Source organism: Ochotona curzoniae, unplaced genomic scaffold (genome assembly GCF_017591425.1).
Source record: "Ochotona curzoniae isolate NIBS_2020 unplaced genomic scaffold, NIBS_Ocur_1.0 contig_883, whole genome shotgun sequence".
Classification (NCBI taxonomy): Eukaryota; Metazoa; Chordata; class Mammalia; order Lagomorpha; family Ochotonidae; genus Ochotona; species Ochotona curzoniae.
In genome coordinates, this window is record NW_024466599.1 from 62,199,144 (window position 1) to 62,221,677 (window position 22,534).

Below are 22,534 nucleotides of genomic sequence, written 5' to 3' on the forward strand. Positions count from 1 at the left end.
AACTCCCACTGCCAGAGGCCGGCATCCCTGCAAAGCTGTCGCAGGGCTCCGGCCTCCCTGCAAGTTGAGTGCCCTCCACACTGGCTAATGCCAAGCCCGCCCGCCCTCTCTCCCAAGCGCCTCGGGGTCCAGCTGCAAACCCTTATCTGGCTGTTCCTCCTAGGCCACCTACTGCCCCCTCGTGGAGTGCGCGGGGCTCCCGGCTCACAGAATCCCGCAGCAGGTAGCAAGCAACAAAAGGCGTGGTGACTGCAGCGGAGTGAGACAGTCTCCCACCGCTGGCGCAGCTGCCGCGCTGCGCACACGAGGACGCAACCCAGGTACTGCCCCTTGCCCGTGACGTCTCTGCAGCTGGTTATAAAAGCCTGGTGCGCAGCCTTGCTGAGGTGCTGCTAACTCCGGCTCTGTGCCGGACCCAATTCAGAAGGCGCCAGTGAAACTGCAGGCGGAGGTGGCTTCAGAGAAAGCGAAGGAAAATTCCCCCAGCTGGACACGGAGCCCCAAAAGCCTGACCATAGGTTCAGAACTTTTCCAGGACGTGCTGGAATCGGCTTCCCTTCTCCCCCAAGACCTCAGGCAGCACAAAGCTTTGCCTTTTCCCGCCCAGGGAAGGCGAAATAGGAGTTGCAACCAGCAGCAGGTGCAGAAAGATTTTTTTGGCTTCCTAGAACTGTAACCGCTGGAATTTCTTCCCTACTCCAGTAGAACACGGGAGAGACGCTGTCTCCAGATTTCACTCCAATGCTTCCCGACGCTTGAAAGTGGAGGAATTGAGCCAGGAGGGGAGGGCAGTCGGCACATCTAGAAACGTTAATTTTCTAAGTGCCGAGTTTTCTGCTTCCAAGGGGAGGGTTTTACCCAGAAGGAGTCTTCTGCCCTTCTGTGGGTGGTAGGCAAGTTCCTGAGCTCCAAGCAGCAGGTCTCAGGACCCTGCTGCAAAGGGAAGGAGCTGAGTGCAGAGGCGAGGGCTTTGCCAAGGAGCTGTTTGCCTGGGAAATGGATAACGTCCTGCAGGTGGGCTCGGACCTCTTCCCCAACATCTCCACCAACACCTCAGAGCCCAACCAATTCGTGCAGCCAGCCTGGCAAATTGTGCTCTGGGCGGCTGCCTACACGGTCATCGTGGTGACTTCGGTGGTGGGCAACGTGGTGGTGATGTGGATCATCTTGGCCCACAAGAGAATGAGAACCGTGACCAACTATTTCCTTGTGAACCTGGCCTTCGCGGAGGCTTCCATGGCTGCCTTCAACACGGTGGTGAACTTCACCTATGCTGTCCACAACGAGTGGTACTATGGGCTGTTCTACTGCAAATTCCACAACTTCTTCCCCATCGCTGCAGTCTTTGCCAGTATCTACTCCATGACAGCTGTAGCCTTTGATAGGTGAGCTTACCCTTTGTGAAAAGGGGGGAAAGTACTGTGGTGTGGCTGTGGAGGTTTGGGGCTGGATAGCATAGGGCCCAAGGGGAAGACTGGCCTCTCAACCCCTCAGGCTTTTACTGACACTCAACTGAGTCACTTGTTGATGGGAGATACTGTCTTATGTCTTTGTTTTACTTCTGATTTTGTGTTTCTTTTTCTCCTCCTTTTCACCCATCACTGATCTCCCCTCCTTCCAACACACACACACACACACACACACACACACACACACACACACTTCCTTCAGGTGTACTTTCCCTTTCTTCATTCCTTCTTCACTCATAGCCCTCACACTTCTCTTTCAACTCCTGTTTTGCTCCTTTTCCATATAGTTCCTCTCTGTTAACCTGAACACCAGCGCTTGGCCACGGGGCTAGCCTCAATGGGGGCTTCATCAGTTCCTCCACATCTGCTGTCTCTGCCCTCGCCTCTGCGTATTCAATTCACCTGAACAGAAACCCTCAAGTTTCACTGTTTCCTGATGACTCCAGGACTTTGCATGCTCAAGTGCTCCAGATCTTAATTGTGCTTGCTCACTCTTGCGCTGTCAGCCAACCCTACTCAGGAACGGGAGGCAGCTGTGCTGCTCTTGGGGGCACTCCATAGAGTTTCCTTGAGGAACTCTCTCGATTCCGCTTGTCATGGGAGGCCAGTGTTTGTAGCCTGCTGTATTCACAAAGAAGCATGTTTGGTAAAGGCAATATGAGAGTGCTTCCTTTCTTGCAACCTATAGGTTTGGGTTTCAGCAGATAACTGAAAGGGGAAAGGCTAGCATTCTGGAAGGTGGCATGATGATAGATTGGGTATCAGAGCTCGGCTACCGGTATTAGCCTTTTCATAGATGCCATGGGTCTCTAATGTGTGCGACTGTGTGCTCAAGTGTTACAAATTCACCTGGGATGCAGAGATACATTTACAACACCTGCCAGTGTGATGTTGATGGATTTCTTATGTCTTCCCTGAGACAAGTGAATATAAGCAACACAAGGAGTTAAAGAAAAAACTTAATACGAAAAAAACTTTTCAAACCACTACCCCTTTTGCATAAAGATTATTTGTAACTTGTAATGGATTTGAGGTCTTTTCTGGGTTAGAGCTGTGGTTGATACAAGTATTTTTATTGAAGTGTTTGCCCACAGTCAATGAACACTTGTAGAATCAGGGAGATCTGTATTTCCGTCCTTTGCAGTGGTCTGCGGATGCTGATTGATGAGTTCCGTGTGCACCTGCATTTACACAGTTCTCACGTGTTTGGTGTCTGGTGTGGTAAAGCAATTTATGCTTTAAGCCTAGACAAACCATTTACTCAAAGTGGTAGTGAAATGACTTCTCTCATAAAGTCACCTGCCTTACTACTCTGTTTTTGAGATATTCTGAAACACAGGTATACTTGTAAACCTCTCTGCATTCATTTGCTCCTTTAACCTCGTAACAGCTTGCTTGAACTTAAAAAAAAAATGCAAACAGGACAAAGTTCATGGCATGACATGTGAGTATAATCATTTTGTTCTTATATGCATTCTCTTGATGCTCTGTAAATCAGATGGTAAGATGATTTTTTTTTTTACTGGAATGATGCTTTGCATGAATTCTAGGGAGACCTGGCAATCAGTGTGAGCTGGAACATTCCTCAGTGGATGGAGCACCAGCAGACAGCTCTCTGCCCTTGGCTTACAGAGGAATGGGCTGTGTTCCCAGCCCTGCTCTTTCCTTTTGAACTTAGACAATTGGTAGTAGGACTCAGTGTCAGGGTCCTCCTGGTCAACCCGGCAGGGTACCAGATTTCCATTCCGCTGGTGTTGCTCTTTAGGTAAAACATCGTAGAACCCCAGTGCTCTTTGACATCTACTCCTTGAGATCAGAGGAAATAGGGTGTTCGAAGCTGTTGGAAATGCCAGTGACATAAAATGCCTGCCTGTTCCTAATGAGCGCACTTAACCCAGGAAGGTCATCTATGGCAGCTCAAAATAAAGCCAGCGCTGAGGATTCAGGTTCCTAGCCCCACATCCTCCGTGTTTCCTCCTGTATTTCTTTGCTCAGCCTCCTGAGCTTGTTGCAAACTCCCTCCCAGGCCCTGGCACGCATGTGTACGTCCATACACAGTCATCCTTTCTCTACGAGGAAAGTTTGAGAGGAAAAGAGCCCTAAATTCCCTCCATATGAATTATTCCTTCTTCTTTAATATGAAAATGCAGACTTACAGGAAATGTTAAATTGCATTTTATATATTCCTTAAATTTTAAATGGATACACTAATAATAGCAATGTGGTCTCCCTGACCATGAAATTAAACTGTGTTCATTGCAGAAGATATAGGAAATGTGAATAACATAGATACAAATCAACGATTTGTGGAATCAACGATTCCTTCATCATCTAGAAATAGCATCTGCCAGTACTTGAATTTCACTTTCATAAATGTTACACTGCATAATTGAGGGCAGAGTCTATGTAATTTTGTTACTTTTTTTCTATTGGTAGTAATGGAAAGTACTAATAGCATTTTCTCATGTTATTTTAAAAATCTCCAGAACCATAATTTCAATAGTTTCCTAGCATTCTCTTACTTGGTTATGTTATTTTTTAACCATTCCCCTATTGTTGGACATTTAGGTGACATAGAGCTCTTCCTGTTATTATTGATTCTCTACTGAATATTTTTACATGATGAATTTGTTCTGCTTTCATGATTCTATGCTTAAGATGGATTCCCAGAAGTAGAATTACTGGTCAAATGAAATTTACAAAAGTTTCCTTCTAATTTAAAAGGATTATAAACTCTATATAGCAAGGAACACTTTTTTTTTTCCACCAGCCAGCACTAACCAGCGGACTGTCCCATTCCCCTGCATGTGGAACAGATGCCCAGTTTAAGCATCATGCACTTTATCCAGTCAGTAAGAGTTGCATCCCACTTGATAGTGAATAACAGAACCAGGCAAACAGGTTCTTGTGATTCCATTTACAGAAAACAATCTGGGACAATCCGCTTACTGCCTAAAGTGTCAAAGAAAAGCAAGATCTCATCCTGGAATGAGATAGTGTCTTGTGATAAGCACCCCCACTGCCCCTTAGGGACTTTCCAAGAAGCCAAGGTTATAGCCAAGGTCAGGTTATAGAAATGTCCCTGAAATGTTGCAGTTACAGAGTCCAGTCTTGGACTTGTCCATGTCTAGAGAATCATACCTGGTGGAAATGACCATCATTTTTACAGAATACAGTGAGGCCCAGGAGAAGCAGGGCAACTGGTCTGGCCTGGGCAATAAGTAAGGGAATTAATTATGAGGGCCAGGAAAAACACACACACACACACACACACACACCCCTAATACATACATATATACACACATACATACCTTATACATACATGTATACACACATATATAGTCATATATATGTAGTTTTCCCAACATATATATATAGTCATGTGTGTGTGTGTGTATATATGTGTATATATGTATTTGGTGTAAGCAGGTCCTGGCCTGAGGTCAGTGTGTGGATGGTCCCATGTCCACCTGATTCATGAGGATAGCAAGGAACACTTCTGTCTTGTTTATTTTAATCTCTTCAGCACAAAGCACAGTGCTTGGCACCATTAATATTTCTCTACTTGTTCATTAAATATGTGAATAAGTGGATAATACATTTCTAGAGGAGCATTTGAAAAAAAAATACGTAAAAGAAAATATTTTAAAATTACTTGCAAACCCGTTACTTAAAATTAGCCAATTAAAACCCTTGAATACTACCTACATTTATGCCACATATGGTTCATGCCACATACATATATTTATTTATATTTATACATTTTATGCACACATACAGCTATTGCCTTTAAGTGAATCTTAAAGATCAATTTCAGTGGTTTTTTGTTCTTGTTATTGTCACTGTTCTATGACATTGTAGCATAGATGTTTTCCATACCATCATGTTTTTCAAAATAATATATTCAGTGAATATACTGTTTAACATGAATATAGTCATTTATTAAACCATTGTTCTATTTTTAGATCTCTCAAAATTCTTCAGTATTGCAAGTAAAGCGAAAGTAATAGCCTAAACATGTATCTTTAGAAGCATCTTTGCTTCTTTAAGACTAAACACATGGAAGTAAAATCATTGGGTCAAATTATGTTGGTATTTCCTTCTAGAACTAATAAATCGGAACCAAACTACAGCTGAACAGTGTAGTGCTAATTTAAACATTTCCTGTAATCTTTATATATAAAAAAAAGATTCCTTTCAGAAGGAATACTCACTTTTTGAAGGCAATAGTTACATACAATAATTTTAATAAGTTTCAAACACAAGTAAAGCTAAATAAAATCAGATAAAAACCACAGCAAACCAAAGGTTTTTCAAATGTTTGAATTCTACTTTCTCCCAAATTCAGTTTTAAAATTATTTCCTTTAGTTAAAGCTAAACTGTGTGTTTGCTATTTCATGAAATCTGGAGATGGACAGCGTGAGGAGGTGCTTACCCAGTTCATAGAGTTGAAGACGATGACAGGTTCTGTGGTGGTGATGTGGCTGGTACTGTGGTGCAGAACAAGGCAATAGGGTTGTCCATCCTTAAGCCCCAGAAAAGGGATTGAAAGAACAAGAGGGAATCTGATTTGGAACCTTGTATATTGCAATAGAACTTGGAAAACTGCTGCCTGATGTTGCCACTTTTCCTCTTTGTGGCTGCAGATATTATTTCAACAAAATGAAAGGTGTAAGTTGCTCATGCCTCAGAGTTGTTTGTGTTCTAAATGAAGCATTCAAGTGGAGATGGCTTCTAGACAATAGGAGATATAAACAGAATCAAAATTAGAGTTGCCCAGATTAGGGTAGTAAATTAAGGTGAAAGATGGAATGAGCTTTCAGAGAACAAAATAGAAACTTAGGGCAAAGCTATACAGAATTGACAAGACCCTGGCTGGCTCCCCGGTGTCCAGGCAAACTCTGTCCCAACCACACCCAACTGTCAGTTTAAGTAACCCGCTTCTGAGGTCTGTGTTTGACTTCAGTTAGTCCTTCATAAATACTTTGTTGGCAGGAATGGGATGACATCGTCTGTCTCAGGCTAGCGCTTCCCTCCCAACCCATCAGCAAGATTTAGCCTCCAGGGACCTTGTCACTGAGTCACATGGACATGGAAGCTCATGACTAAGCACCTGTATGAGGCTTAGAGGGGACACTCACCATAAGCTTTTCAATCATGACTTGCACTGTCTTTTCTAATTAAGTAAAGAGATGCGGAACCTGGTTCCTCCCTGGCACTGACCCCCCACTACACCTGCTATAACCTGGTCTATCTCCTGCAGCACCCTAGTGTCCTGAATGATTTAAGCTGTTGGTTTAGTTTGGTTTGGTTTTTCAAAATTTGCAGAAATATAGATTAAATTGGAGGGGGCAGGTGGACTATTGCATGATTCTGAATTTAAAAAGCATGTAAGATATGGTCACTATTATTGAATTAGCACATGATCAAGGATCATGAAAGAGAAATCCTTTTAAACTTATTCTATCAAGGGACAATGCTGCCACAGTAAAAGTGATACTTTCTAACACAGGGCCTCAATGTCTTCCCTTAAATGGTCTATACTACATATTTGGGGAATAAGAATTGCTTACAGGTAAATACAGTACAAGATGTTAAGTGGTGTGTTTCATGTGGATTTTATGATAAATTATGTAGAAGAAAAGACGAGTGTGGTCCATCCAGAAGTGATGCTGATCAAAGAAGACTACCAAAGTGCTGTTGAGTAGGACCTTGAAGACTAGAGCAGGCTTTTAGAGAGAATGATTTTTATTTTTTCATTAATTTGAAATAAATCATGTGAGAGAGAAGTCTTCCATCTACTTCCATTCCCAGATGCAACAGTGAGGACTGGACAGGCCATAGCCAAGAGTCAGGAACTCACTCCAGGTTTCCCATACAGGAATCTAACTACTTGAGCTATCACCCATGTCCTCAGAGTCTGAACTAGCAGGAAGCTGGAATCACAAGCAAGGTGGGACTTGATTTTAGGCACCCCAGAATAGGATGCGGGTATCCCAAGCAGGATCTTAACCTCTATAAAAAAAAAACCTTAAGAGGATGAGTTTTAAATGATAGAATTGCAGGAAGAAGAAATTTTATGATGACAGCAGGGAAGTAAAAAGTTAGAAGAGGTTGGAAAGAATGATAGATTAATTCAACTAATGTAAGTTTACACATGAACAAAGGGTAGAGTTGATGCGAAGAAAATACAGTTTACGTTGGCTTTGATGTAAAAATGTAATGATTATCTGCTAATGCTTCATGATAAATTTGGAGGTGGTGTTAGACTACTAGAAGCCAAAAATCAAAATACATATTTAAAAGTTCCCAAAGCAAAGATAGTTAGAATTTGGAAAGCAGAAAATGTCTCTTCTACCTATACAATTGTTTACAGAGATAAGCCCTAACATTGGCAAAAGGTTCTACCAGCTACCGGAAGGGGATGTGAGGAGAAACAAGTAGGGAGGTATACAGTAGTCAGGATATGTGGAATGGTGTAAGTTAAGAGAGGTGACCAGTGATTGGTTGTGTTCATTATGATCAGTAGCATCCTAGGGCAATGAGAACCTGTAAGAGACAGTGTCAGCTGACCAGGCTCAGGAGGGGAAAGTTAAATCACACTGACAAAAAATGGCCTCTTCGTCATCCAACCATCAAGCCATTGTTGATCTTCTATCCTGTGCCAGATTTTGGCGCAGTATAAGTATTTCCTTTGCCATTTTGCTCTTAGCCTTTGGTGATTTCCCAGATATGAATACCATATTATAATGCAATGCAATCAATGTCATGCTACCAGATCTTGGCAAACAAAGAAGAGAACCGCCTTAGCAGTACAGGAACAGCTTACTAATAAAAGGAGTAGGAGAGAAAGCAGAAAGAGAAGCATCAAAGTACATAGGCAAGAGTGTGGAGATTTGAGCACAGGAACACTGGATAGGTAATACTCATGATGATTTGTTGTATTTGTCACCTGAAAACTAGAAAGAAGGTTTTGTTAACACAATTGAGAATGCTAATTGATGTTTGTATGCTGTATCTGTTGTCTTATCTAATTTCCATGATGTTTCTGTTCTACCTTGGAAAGACCGTGAGAAATGATTGTTTCGCCATTATCCTCCCACTCATTCCCTCACAGCTTGGAGCCCCGTGCAGTTTGTTTTTAATGTGCTTTAGATATCTGCCTACGCACTCCATAATAGGCATTTTTTAGACAATATCTGGCCCAAGTAACGCTGTCATTAAAGGCAGTCAAATAAAATGAGGGTCCTACAGCACCACAGAGTGTTAGTGTTAGAATTCACAACCAAATAAAAACTCAACCCCACATTCCTCCTCTAGACAGAGCCACTCCAGCAGTATCAAACTCTACTGAACTATTCTTCTCTATTTCCATCACTTATTTAATTCAGTCGATTGATAACTCATTTTTTATTTTGTTAAGCTGAAATCTGCCTCTCTGGTTTTAGACTATTCCTGCAAGTTTAGTTACTCTCCCTTATGGCAGCTTTTCCAGTATAACCTTCCGAAAGCTCCTTCATCCTGGCTAATTATCCCTGGATCCCTCATCTTTATGTCCTCATTGGTCTTTTGGTTATTTCCATTTGTTAGTGGTCCTCTAAAAAGGACAGAGCTAGTATGGAGCATTAGCCTATCCCCATTACCTTTCCCAGCACTACCTTTGTAAAACTGGCAGCCTATCTGAGACCCTGTAGCCTTTTATACTTAGCTCAGAAATTATTACTACAAAGAAACTGATTTGACCTTTGTAAGAAGTCAAGTGAAGTGCCTTATTATCTGTTGCTACAGTAGTTATCTGGTAGTGTTGGGGCTGTTTTCTAAAACTTGTGAATATATTCCGCAAGATGCCTTGTACACTATGCTGCAGTTTTTGTGAAAGCAGGGATGCTTATCCAAAAGTCTGGCAAAAAGAAGGTAGTGACCAAAATATGTGTATCGTGGATAAGCTGTACCTTCCTCCTGCACACAAATGGAAAACCAACCCAATGCACAAGACAGATCTGAAATCAATCCTACAATACTATGCCTTGAAGCAAAACAAAAATTAGGACAAATTTGTGACTACCATAGTTAGGCCACAAAATGGAACACTTTTGATTCAGAACCTTATGTTTCCAGAACATCTGCATATCCTAACTCTCATTTGCCTTTCCCATAGTTCATTTGCTGAGCCCCGTGGGACACAGCGTGGCCCATGTCCTGCTGCCTTCAATAGGTATTATGTCCCAAGAAAGGCTCTCGGATTAGAAAAGGTGTTTATCATTTCTTACCTGCAGTCTATCCAGGCATTCTAGAAGCTCCTAGACATTTTATATACACTTCTCTGGCCCCACAGTTGTCATTTCCTAGCTTTTTCTCCAGCACCTCTACTTACAATAAGCATATGCTGGCCACCTGACTTGCCTTTCTTGAGGTAAAAACCAACCACCTAGACCTTCAAGTCCTCTAGCCACAGTTGTCTGAATGCCTGTCAAAACCCAATCAGCAACAAGAAAATCCTGAGAAGTGGATTTCATCACTGTGTGATCACTATAGAACATGTTTACACAAACCGACCTGTATACCAAGTCGTTTATGACCACAGTGGTATATGCTCTGTGTTACTCACCGAATATCATTCTGTGTATCTGATTGTCTCACAGACACAGGACCATCTCCACATGCCTGAGGGAGTCACAGCCTGCAGGAAAGCCTGGGGGACTGGTTTACATTGCTCTCAACTCCCCTCTTGAGTGCTATAATTCCACTTCTACAGAAGGGGAAGAGGGAGGTTAGTATGAGGAACCCCAGGGATGAAACAAGTGCTTTAACAAGGTCCTTGAGTCTTAGTCCTCAGCACCAGTGTTAAAGTAGCCTGTGACTTCTCTTTATTATGACTCTCCACATGATCTACTTTGCAACTCAAATTTATCACTGTTGCATTTAGACCTTCCTTTGGGGTGCCTTTTGTGCTTTCTAATAAAAATACTTAGCCTGGTCACAGAATGGAGAGCAAGAAAGAGCCTGGGAGGTGGGCTTAGGTACTGGTTCTTCCTCTTATTTGTGGTGCAAATATAGGCAAGACTTTAGTTTCTTCACCTACAAAAGGACACACAGTAATAGGTACCTTCTGAGGGAAAGATAGAAAAAAAACAAAACAAAAAAACAACCCAGTCCATTAGCCATCTTCAGTAAGACCTCAGTTAATAGCAATAAGCACTATGGTCACTAGTCAATCTTTTTAGATTTACTCATTGTTATTGGAAAGGTAGATTTACAGAGAGGAGAGACAGACAGATCTTCCATCAGCTGGTTCACTCCCAAAAAAAGGGCCACAAGGGTTGGAGTCAAGAGGTTCCTTCAGGTCTCCCACCTAGGTGCAGAATCCAAAGGCTTTGGGCCATTCTCTACTGCTTTAAAAAGGGTGCTCCAAGGCCAAAAGCAGGTTGCTGGATGAGAAATGGAGCAGCTGGGACACAAACTGGCGCCCATATGGGATTCTGGCACTTGGAAGATAAGAATTTAGCCATTGAGCCATTGCGCCAGCCCACTAACCAACTTTGATACACCTTTGTATCTGTGGTACATGACCATCCCTGTCTCAGCCTCCTGCTGCTTCCCTACTTCTTCAGACACACTAGTGACAGTGAAGCATCAATCTTTCCTTCCAAAGGTTGTAAAATCCTCATGATTGGCTCAGCAAATCCCTTGCTAAATATTTTTCAGCATCCTTCCTGTCTGGAGATCCACACCCATCTGCCAGAAGTCCATCCTTTGCATCTTGTATTCCATACTCTGAGAAAAGAAAGGTTTTCTTTTATCTCATCCTCAAAGATACACATTCACCTCCCAATCCTTATCAACATCAGGGCCCTCCCAGAGTGCATCATTTGCAACTTAATGCATGCAGGGGAACTTTCTCTTGCAGCTGTCTGAGTTTTAACTGATACTCAGTTTATGAAAGTTGTGGTGTTTGTTTAGCCTTATAAATCAAGGGACTTACAAATCGTGTGTGTTAAAGTGTTGAAAATTTTTCCTTGGTCTTTCACTAAAGTTCAATTCATTCTTAATGAATCAATTCATTCTTAAGGCCTATGTCTAGGCCTTCCCTAGACATAGTTTAGCACCATTTTCAACCTGAATCAAATGGTCTTACATGTGAGTATTTTCGACTAGTCACAAATTTTTATAAACTTAGAAAATTAAACAATCTTTTAAGATGTAAATAGCACTTGAAACTTGATTAATTCCCTTCAACACTTCAAACTAATTATAAATTCAATACATCTGGTTTTCTTGAACAGGATGACACATATAGAAGAAGCAAACTTTCTTAGACTTAGCTCTTGTAGAGTTAATAAATCAAAGCTTCAAAATGTAGCATGTCATTCTTTTCAAGCATTTCAGCCTTCTAAGACTTAGACTTACAAATTCAGTAAATGAGGTTCTGTGATTTCCTAAACAGTGACTATGTAGTTAACTTGAAATCCTCATAAGCAATTAAAATTACAAATTGACTAGAGTACCAGAATCTCCTTTTCCAACATCTTGAAAACAAATTCACACACAAAAGAACACAAGTGACCAATACACACACACACACACACACACACACACACACACACACACACCACCTACGTAGAAATACCATTTCTTTGTGTCTGTTTTCTGTTTCAAAAATGCCTACCCGGGGCTGCAGGGTTGAACACACAGAGGTTGCAGAATCCTCTTCTCCATAAGGGGCATTTGAAGTTCTAGAACCAGAGACCCAAATATGAGCATGTGCACAGAAGTCTCCCCCAGAGCTGTAGCTTGATGCTCATGCCCTTCTCACAGCCCCCTCCTCCTGCTCAGTGCCCATGGAGCCCCCAGGTGCTCTGTCTCCTTGGCTTCCTTCAAGTTTCCTTCTTCCCCAGTGTTTCCCTACTTTATCACCCGATGTACATAGGAAAGCAGGCAGAGAATGATGCTTCACTTGCCTTGGCCTTTTGCTTTTGCCACTCATGGAGTCCTGATGGGAGCTCTGGGTAACTGGCTTTGCATTGGCCAAACCCAGCCTCTGCAGTCTTTCGGTCTTTAGGAGAGTGAATCAATGAATGGAAGATCTCTTCCCCTCCCCTCTTCAGTTTCAAATAAACTAATCAACTAATCTTTTTAAAATGTGTATTTATATGTATGTATATATATAAAAAAAAACAGGAAGAGAAAGAAAATCAACCACAGTTTTAAGTTGTAGGGTTCCAGTGGCTCAGTAAAGGCACTACCAGTTTGAAATGAGTTAGAATGCAAGGTTTCAAGAGATCCAACTGATCTCTTCTGGGGGGAGGGGGGGTTCCCTCCAATGGGGCTAACAACCAGCTCCATTCTACACCAAGGTAGAATTCTGGGGGCATCCACAACCCCCTTTCCCAGGTTGTCTCAGTGTTGCCTGTGGGGAGTGCCCCCCCACCCCCAAGTGCCTTTGCTCTGATTTTATACCCGGAATTGGAGTTTTATTTTTTAATATATGTTATCTAAGGGTTAGTATATCTCACAAATGTAAAATCATAATGACTGCTGCATTCTCTTCACTGCCCCTTCCGATTTGATAGATTGAATTGAACCAAGAGAATAATAACTGATCAAAATTACATTAGGATATGGGCCTCTTTCAACTCTTTGGCCCCATTTATATTTAAAAATGGAAATGTGTTCTGGTTATCAACTCCTTGAAACATGGTAGGAAATCAAGTCCTGGATCTACGTCCATCTGGGGTGAAGGACTGGAGTTTAGGTAAAGGAAGTGCACAGCGTTTGACTCTCACAGCAGTCCTGTGCATCTCCCGAGAAGCCTGCTGGGAAGTCCTGCGGGGCCAGTGGCAGAGGCCCAGCATCAGCTTCTGTTCTGAACGCTTCCTTGTATGTCACTAATTTTCCTGTGATATGCACAGAATTTGTGTAGCTTAAGGATGTCATCATCAAGGAGGAACTTGGGATCATGGTCCCCCAGGGACCCCAGGGCGGGACGAGGGAAGCTCTGCAACCCTGTTAGAGTGACTGAAGCAAATCTTGACCCCCTCCGGGGTCTTCATCAATGGCCATGTGCAGTTTCCCAGTCCTGGGACAAAGGCCAGTTTTCCACCAGCTGGGCTTTCTGCCAAAGTCTGTTTGGACACTCACTTCATCTGGAAGCTTTTATGCTTCTGTCTGTGTCTGTCTTTTCTTGTTTTCTTGCTACACCTGGGTTTAAAAAAAATTGTTGCTCCATTTCCTTCCAACCCTTTCTCAGCATTTTGAAAATAGCACAGTGTTAATAACTGTCAATGACTGAAAAACAGAAATGGAGCAGATGAAAACCAAAAGATCGTTGAAGAGCACTTTTACCCACCAATGTAAAAATTCAAATTACTAGGATCCTGATTACCCAGGGGAATTGAGAAGGATCCTCAAAAGAAGATCCTTGGAAATTGTTCGTACACATGTTTAGACAAAAATGTAAGTTACTTAAAAAAAAAAAGATTTATTTATTTGAAAGGCAGACCAACAGAGAGAAGGGGGAGAGAGAGACACACAGAGAAATCTTCCAGCCACTGATTCCCCAAATGGCTGCAATATTCAGGGATGGGCCAGGTGAAAGAGCTTCTTTCAGCTCTCCTGTATAGGTGCAGAGACCCAAGCATTTGGGCAATCTTCTGCTGCTTTCACAGGTTCATTGGCAGAGAACTGCATCAGAAGTGGAACAGCCAGGACTTGAACTGGTATCCAGAGGGGATGCTGGCACTGCAGGACGTAGCTTAACTTATTAGACCACAGCACCAGCCCCACTGCTGCTTTATTTATTCTAAGAAAAATCACTTGTTGGAATTGGTGTAGTGCCTCAGTAGGCTAATCCTCCACCTGTCAGCACCAGCATCCTTTATGGGTACCAGTTCATGTCCTAGTTGCTCCACTTTTAATCCAGCTCCCTGCTTATAGCCTGGGGAGGCACTGGAGCATGGTCCAAGTCCTTGTGCCTCTGCACCCTTGTGGGAGACCTGTGAGAGGCTCCTGGCTCCCATCTTAGGATCAGCTTAGCGCTGGCCTTTGCAGCCATTTGGGCCATAAAACATTGGATGGAAATCTTTCTCTGTCTCTCCTCCTTTCTGTAAATCTTTCAAATAAAAATGAATAAATCTTTTTTGAAAAGAAAATTAGCTTGCTATCAAATATGATCTGCACAACTTCAAAGTCGTTTCTCAACACGCTCAGTGTACTGATTTTTGAAACTGAACAGTATTACATATATCCAGTAAAGAGAACTAATAACTTTAAAAAAATTTGAAAAAGAACAAAAGCAAAATCAACCCTCATCTCAATGCTCAAAGACCACTATCATCAATTTTTAGAAATATTTCATTCTAGAACATTTTTTTCTGTGTGTAGATCTTTTTCATAATTATGGCCCTATAGTGTATACATCTTTATTTGAGACAAGCAAGAAATGTTTCCAGTAGTAATTTTTCTTCTGTAAGTTCAGGCAGAATGGTTACAAAATTCATCATTTAAATCCATCATCCTTAGCTCTTGCAGGTGTTTTGATTTTTAGGATAGCATGTAATTTGTGAACAATATATTTCAGCTAAACATTCAGATGCGTATTAAGATAAATTTTAAGAGAAAAGTTGTTAAATATAAAAGTTTATAAAAAATGTTGAATATTTTGCTTGATTCTGATAAATGGTTCTTCAGAAGGCTTTAGCACCATGAATCAGTATATATAGATCTTTTACCCATATTCCTAACAATTTTAGGGACATGTTTTCCAATTTACAAGGTGCAAATTCCATTGTATTTGCATTTCTAACTAGAGTCTATTTTTTTGTATATTATTCCTTTATACTTCATTTTTTTGCAAATCGTTTAGCACATTTTTTAAAAAAAAGATTTATTTTTATTAACAAGGCAGAACAATCTTCCATACTCTGGTTTGCTTCCCAGATGACTACAACTGCCGGAGCTGGGCTAACTGCTTCTTCCGTGTCTCCCATATGGGTGCAGGGTCCCAAGGCTTTGGGCCATCCTCCACTGCTTTCCCAGGCCACAGCAGTGAGCTGGATGGGACGTGGGGCAGCTGGGACACAAACCATATGGGATGCCTGCACTTCCAAGTGGGGGATTTCCCAGCTGAGCCAATGCACTGGCCCCTGCTAGGCACATTTTTACAATTTAATAAATAAAATCTTAATTTTTATTTTAGTTTATTTTATGTTAAAATAATTCTTAATTTTTATTACACAGTGAATTGCAGAAATTCTATTTTAAGGATACATCTATTTGGCTGTCACATAAGTCATTTTAATTTTTCCTGTTAAGATTTTAGTTTCCCGGGCCCGGCGCGGTGGCGCAAGTGGTTAAAGGTCCTCGCCTTGCACGCCCGGGATCCCATATGGGCGCCGGTTCTAATCCCGGCAGCCCCGCTTCCCTTCCAGCTCCCTGCCTGTGGCCTGGGAAAGCAGTCGAGGACAGCCCAAAGCTTTGGGACCCTGCACCCGCGTGGGAGACCCGGAGGAGGCTCCTGGCTTCGGACCGGCATAGTATCGGCCCGAGGCGCTCACTTGGGGAGTGAATCATCGGACGGAGGATCTTCCTCTCTGTCTCTCCTCTCTCTGTATATCCGCCTTTCCAATGAAAGAATAATAAAAATAAATCTTTAAAAAAAAAAAATAAAAAAAGATTTTAGTTTCCCTTTATCAATCTTATTGTGTATAGCTGTATCCACCTTGTTTTCATCCTTTTTCCTTTTGATGTCTTGATTAAATGACCTCTCTCATCCTAAGGTAAATAAATATCCAACAATTCCATTTAATTTTATAATGTAGACAGTTCATTAGACTATATCAAACTTTTCTCAACATCAGCTATGTTTATTCTGTTGTCCATACACCCTTTCTTCAGTGATCATTTTCTACTGATTTGAAATATTCCATTGTCCTGTATTGAATTTTCCTCATGAATAGGTTTATGTGTGATTGTTCTAGTTTGCTGGCTGCTTCTGTAGTGATTCCAGTATACATTATACTTTCTAATAAACTGCATTTGTTAATGAAAACATATCTTTTAAAATTCTGCTAGAATTTCTACTGAAAGTGGATTAAGTGAATTAGATTTAGAAGTTAACATTGGGGAGAATTGTCAACATCAAGATTCTTTCAGTGTATAAGCATAGTGCATCTTCTATGTCATCTAGGTTTTAATTTATTACAGAATCTTGTATATTTTAAACAGGCTTTGTTATGTTTAAAAGCTCAGTTACATGCTATATAAATGAATGGTTATATGCTATATAAAAAAATCCTAGCGTATATTAAATGTATATTAAAATTTATATTTAAATACATATAATTTTTATTAAAATTTTTTGATTGCTTACTCGAAAATCAGAGTTAGGAAAGACAGAGAGAACTTGAATCTGCTGGTTCACTCCCTGAATGGCTGCGGTGGCTTCAGCTGAGCCAGCCAGGAGCCTCCTCAGGGTCTCCAAGGTGGGAGCCCAGGCACCTGGGTCATCTTCTGCTGTTTTTCCAAGTGCTTTTGAGCAGGGAGCTGGATCAGAAGTGGAGAAGGCAGGTCTCGAATCAGCAACAATAGGTGATGCTGGAGCCACAGGTGGTGGCTTTACCCACTACACCACAGAGCCATTGCCAATATGTATAAATTTAGCATTTTGATTGCTAAAATTGCAATAATCTCCCTGCATTTGTTTCTAACGGACAATTGTTTTGTATTAGGAAGCTCTAGATACATTTTAACAATTAGTTTGAAGCAAGCTGTAATTGTATTATTAACTTGCATTGATACAAAGAGAACAGATTTTATGTGTTTTGTAGGTACAGTTTTTTTTTTATTTATAATACTTTTATTATTTTTTTTTCTTTTTTTTATTATTTTTTTATTTTTTATTTATTTTTGTTGTTGTTGTTGCTTACATTGTATTATGTAGTACAGTTTTATAGGCGCTGGGGATTCCCCCCACCCCTCCCATACCCCTCCCCCCATGGTGGATTCCTCCACCTTGTTGCATAACCATAGTTCAAGTTCAGTTGAGATTCATTGCTTGCAAACACATGCCTAGCATAAAGTTCAGCGTCTTATTGTCCAGATAAGTCCAGTGGCCTCTTGGGGAGACCTTCTATGGTCTGAAGATAGGTCTAACAGAGTAAAGATCCGGTCAGTTAAAAGCCCCAACAAGGCCTCAGTATCAATATACAACATTATGGAATTAATTGACATAGTATTGGGTAAACAATATGTTAAAAATAATGCAAGTTCCCTTCTTCGAAACATCTGGGTTGAGACAGTATCAATGACAGGTTCAAAAAATAACAAACAACCAAACAAAAAATTACAGGTTAAGTCAAGGCAAACATGTGGTATCTAATCTTTTGGGATTCGCTCATTTCCCTTAGCATTATAGTTTCCAGTTGGGCCCATTTAGCCACAAAGAACTGCATTTTGTTTTTTTTAATAGCTGAGTAGTATTCCATGGAGTAGATGAACCAAAGCTTTCTTATCCAATCTTCTGCTGATGGGCATTTCGGTTGCTTCCATGTTTTTGCAATTACTGATTGTGCTGCAATGAACATAGGGATGCATGTTGGTTTGTCGTAAAACAGGTGTTTTGGATATATTCCTAGGAGTGCTATTGCTGGGTCATATGGTATGCAGATTTTGAGTTGTTTGAGTGTTCTCCATACTGATTTCCATAAAGGCTGTACCAATTTGCAGCTCCACCAGCAGTGGAGTAGGGTTCCCTTTTCCCCGCATCCTCGCCAGCAAGCGTTGTTGGTGTTCTTGTTTATGTGGGCCAATCTTACTGGTGCTAGGTGGTGTAGGTACAGTTTTAAAAAGACAATCCCTCTCTCCCACTCTCCTGCTTTTCCCTCCCTTCAAACATATTTGCACAGACATAATTTTAATCTGCTCTGTATTTACAGGCATAATTTGCCACTAGTTATAATATTCAACAAGTAAAAACTAAGAAGATGGAAGGCCAGGTTTTCACTGGGGCATAAGCATGAGCTAAAAATAAGTCCTCTCTTAAAGTGATCATTTGATTCCTACACTTTTTCATGCATTCTGCATTAGCTGTCACATATCAGAGACAACATGATACCTGTCATTTTGAGACTGGCTTATTTCACTAAGCACAATGGTTCCCAGCTTCATCTATTGCATTCTGTTTTGTGGCCAAGTAGTATGCCATTGTGTATACACCCCACATTTTCTGTATCCAGTCATCAGTTGATGAACATCTGGGTTGATTCCACATCTTGGCTATTGTCCATTGTGCTGCTATGAACATGGAGATACAAATAACTCTCCTGCATGCTGATTTCATTTTGTTTGGGTAAATTCCCAGGAATGGAATGGCTGGGTTATTTGGTAGATCTACTTTCAGCTTTCAGCTCTCTGAGAAATTTCCATACTTCTTTCATAATAGTTGTACTAGCTTACACTCCCATCAACAGTGGATTACAGTACCTTTTTCTCCACATCCTCAACAGCATTTGTTTTTTTCATTTTTGCATCATATCCATTTTAACTGGGGTGAGGTAAAACCTTATTGTGGTTTTTATTTGCGTTTCCCTGATGGCTAGTGAACTCAAGTGTGTCTGTTGGCCATTTGAGTTTATTCCTTCAGAAAAGGCCTTGGCCTATTTTCTAACTAGATTTTTATTTTGTTGTTGAATTTCATGAGCTCTTTAGGATCCTGATTATTAATCCTCTGTTGCATAATTTGCAAATGCTTTCTTCTGTTCTGTCAGTTGCCTCTTCACTTTGTCGACAGTTTCCCTTTACAGTGCAGAAGCTTCTTAACTAGATGTGATTCTATTTGTTTGTGATTTTAATTGCCTATGCTTCTGGGGTCTTTTCCGAGGAGTCTTTACCTACGTCAGTGTCTCGCCGAGTTTTCCTGAGAAACAGGCTATAATGAGCTCTGTACTTCAGCTGAAGTTCTGCTATTTCTCCTGGTACTCTTTTCAGTTTCTTGAGCTAATCATACGATCTAGATGTTGTCATTATATGTCCAATCCTTCCTTTTTACACAACTTTCAGAACATTCCTAATTAAAACTGATCGTTATAAAACATCTTTTTTATCCCTGACTGTAACTAAAATGTTTCCTTTAATATCATGATTGAATAGTGTTGACTTCAATTTAACAGACATTTTAAAATGACATCATTCAATTCCTAGTGAAATAAGATTCAATTAGATTTAGATATTTAATTTACCAATTGTCTCTCTGGCATCTGTCAATACATTTTTGTTCTGTTCCCTAATTTCCTAATTTTCAACTATTCTAGAACTCCTGGAATAAACACTTTCATATCATGCTTCATTCTTTTAATATACTATTAGATTGACTTGCTAATATTTTATTTGCATTATTGCATCTTTGCTATAAAGTATAACTGACATGAGGTTTAAATTTTTTAGTGGAATCTTTCCAAGTTTCAGTTGCAGGGCTATAAATAAATGGAGGAAGTCTTTAAAATTTTGCTATATTAGCCAAAACAGTGGACTTTGGGGAGAGGTTTTCTTTGAATCAATTTCCTGAATGATATTGCTTCCCAGTTTTTTATTTTTCCCTGTTAACTCACCACACAGTAGCACGGGGCTTTTCCCAAGCCCTTTAGATGTAGCAAGGGGGAGGAAAAAAAGAATAACAAAGTAGCTTATTGATTCAGAAAACACACAGGAGTTGGGTCTGCATTGCAGTTTGAAGATTTTACCCGCTCAGCTTAGAAGAACAATGATCCCAGTGCCAAGAGAGGCCCCAGCCTCACGTGCTGGTGCAGGCTGATCATTGCTGAGCAGCTAGGGAGTGCAGCCCCTCTTGGCATGCACTGACCTTCTCAGTGCAACAGGCCAAGGCTGGACTCTCCATCCTTTTTCTGCCATGATACACAGTGTCCCAGGAGGAAGATATCTTCAGAGTCAGACAGAGCTTGACGAAAGCCAGGGAAACAGAACAGATCAGCAAAGTAGAGCAGTGCAGATTTTTCAGCTGCAGTGTGCATTTTGTGAACTTCCAGAAGCCTGCAGTTAATATAACTTCTTATTTAAGGAGCTCAATAATTGACATTTTAGAATGAAAGAATAAACATTGCATTTTCTAAATTAAACTTTGCTTTCAAATAATGTTGAATCTTTTTTTCCTAGACACACTTTCCCCCATCAACAGTGAGAATAAGGCAACCAAATAGACTGTTAAAGATGACATATAAATAAGCTTTACTTTGTCACACAGGTTGCTGGCTTCTAACACTATTAATACAAATCAAGTCTGACAACTTTTATTTGCATTTTCCCTTTGCTTTTGGACTGGTAAGAGGTTCTCCAATCACTGAGCACCACATGCTGTGTAAATGCACATGTAAATATTTAGAGAGAGCCTGGGTCCCAGGCTGCAATATTCAACAAGAGTGAAGCAAGATTTCTGCCCTCAAGGGGCTTTCAGTCCAACAAGAGAAACATATTTATTAGCCATCAATCCAATGATTATCAAAACCAGTGCATAGTTATAAACTGACTTAAGAGCTAGCAAAGAATATTAATGCTATGAAAGTAAGAAATGGAGCTGGCATGATGGCTTGCTGACTGGTTCTCTAACTCCAAGCACCAGCATTCTCTGTGGGTGCTGGTTTGTGTCCCAGCTGCTCCACCTCCAGCTGCTCCCTGCTTGTGGTCTAGGAAAGCAGTGGAGGATTGCCCAAGTCTTTGGGATCTGTACCCATGTGGGAGACCCAGGGGAAGCTACTAGTGTCTAGCTTCAGACTGGCTCAGCTCTGGTCATTGCAGCCATTTGGGAAGTGAACCAGTAGAGAGAAGATCTTTGTCTCTGCAAATCTACCTTGCCAGTGAAAATAACTCTTTTTAAAAAGAGTACAGATATAATATGGTTATGTCTCTCTAAACCTACTACAAGTTGACAATATGTCAAAATGAATTTTATACACCTAACCTGTCAAACATTGTACGTTGGCACTACTGAGAATCGGCCTTTGCCTGCCTGCAGTCACCACAGAAACTGCCACTGCCCAACACTACAAGGGTGCCATACCACATGCCACTAGCCCAGGAAATGATCAAAATAAAAACTCCAAGTGCATCTTCTGCACAATATGCATCACTTTTGCACTATCATCAGGTCAGAGAATTTAAGTAGAACCATTGGAACTTGAGGGCCATTGATCAAAATTAACATTGTTGGAATGGTTTGGATTTGATATCTAAAACATGAGAAAAAAATGAGAGAGTCCGAGGAGGGTGGGCAATGTGACAGATACTATAAACTGACTACACAAAAGCCATTTGAAGTTCCCTCCTGTTCCATTGACTAGTAATGCAGTCAATGCCCCCAACTTGTAGCAAAAACACACAGGTCAGGTGATAGTAATGATCAAAAAACCTAGAGGTCAAGCCTTCCTTCCTGAATTGAAAGGCAACAGCTACAAAGGGACATGCTCTTCTTCCATTTGCCTTTCTCCCTTCATCCTCCTCAAAGCATAGGTGAGAGGCTGAGAAGGCAGGGGGCACTTAGTGTGTGCAGCAGAATGGTCCCTATCCACTAAGGATTGCAGATGAGAAAGTTCCAAAGAGCTTGGGGTCCCCTTGAGCGCATCATTGATCCACACACTAGCCTTAAACTGCCTCACTTTGGGCTTCTGGTTATGAAAAGCAAGGAAGTCTGCTTCTTTAAGCCCTTGATAAACAAGTTTTCTATTATTTGCAACCCAATATAATGTTAGCCAGTTAAAAGGAGTGAGGACAGCTGTGGAGGAAGGAGTATAAGGTCAGGTTAACTGCATTTACAAACCCCCCGACAGGAGGAAGTATGATGCATCATAGGACAAATACTGCTCATCTCCTCTTGCATTACAAACCATGGATAAAATTAAGACAAAAATGGAACAAATACAAAATCACAGTCATGAATGCTAAAATAATTCATTACATCCACAACTATCAGTGGAAATTCACTGCAGGCTGCGACTTGACAAAATAGAACCCGCATTGCTGGAATGTGTCACTGAGTCCACCATTTATTTTATGTTCAAGA

The 22,534-nt window shown here is 41.0% G+C and overlaps 1 protein-coding gene across 1 annotated transcript in view; it reads left to right on the forward strand.

Moving 5' to 3' along the window:
- Window positions 1-768: 768 nt before the first annotated feature.
- TACR1 (tachykinin receptor 1) overlaps window positions 769-22,534 on the forward strand; it is a 150,901-nt gene continuing 129,135 nt past the window's right edge. Inside the window, exon 1 of the mRNA XM_040993638.1 lies at window positions 769-1,385. Coding sequence (XP_040849572.1) covers window positions 997-1,385 — 389 coding nt within the window. The 5' untranslated portion in view covers window positions 769-996. The remainder of the gene's footprint in view (window positions 1,386-22,534) is intronic.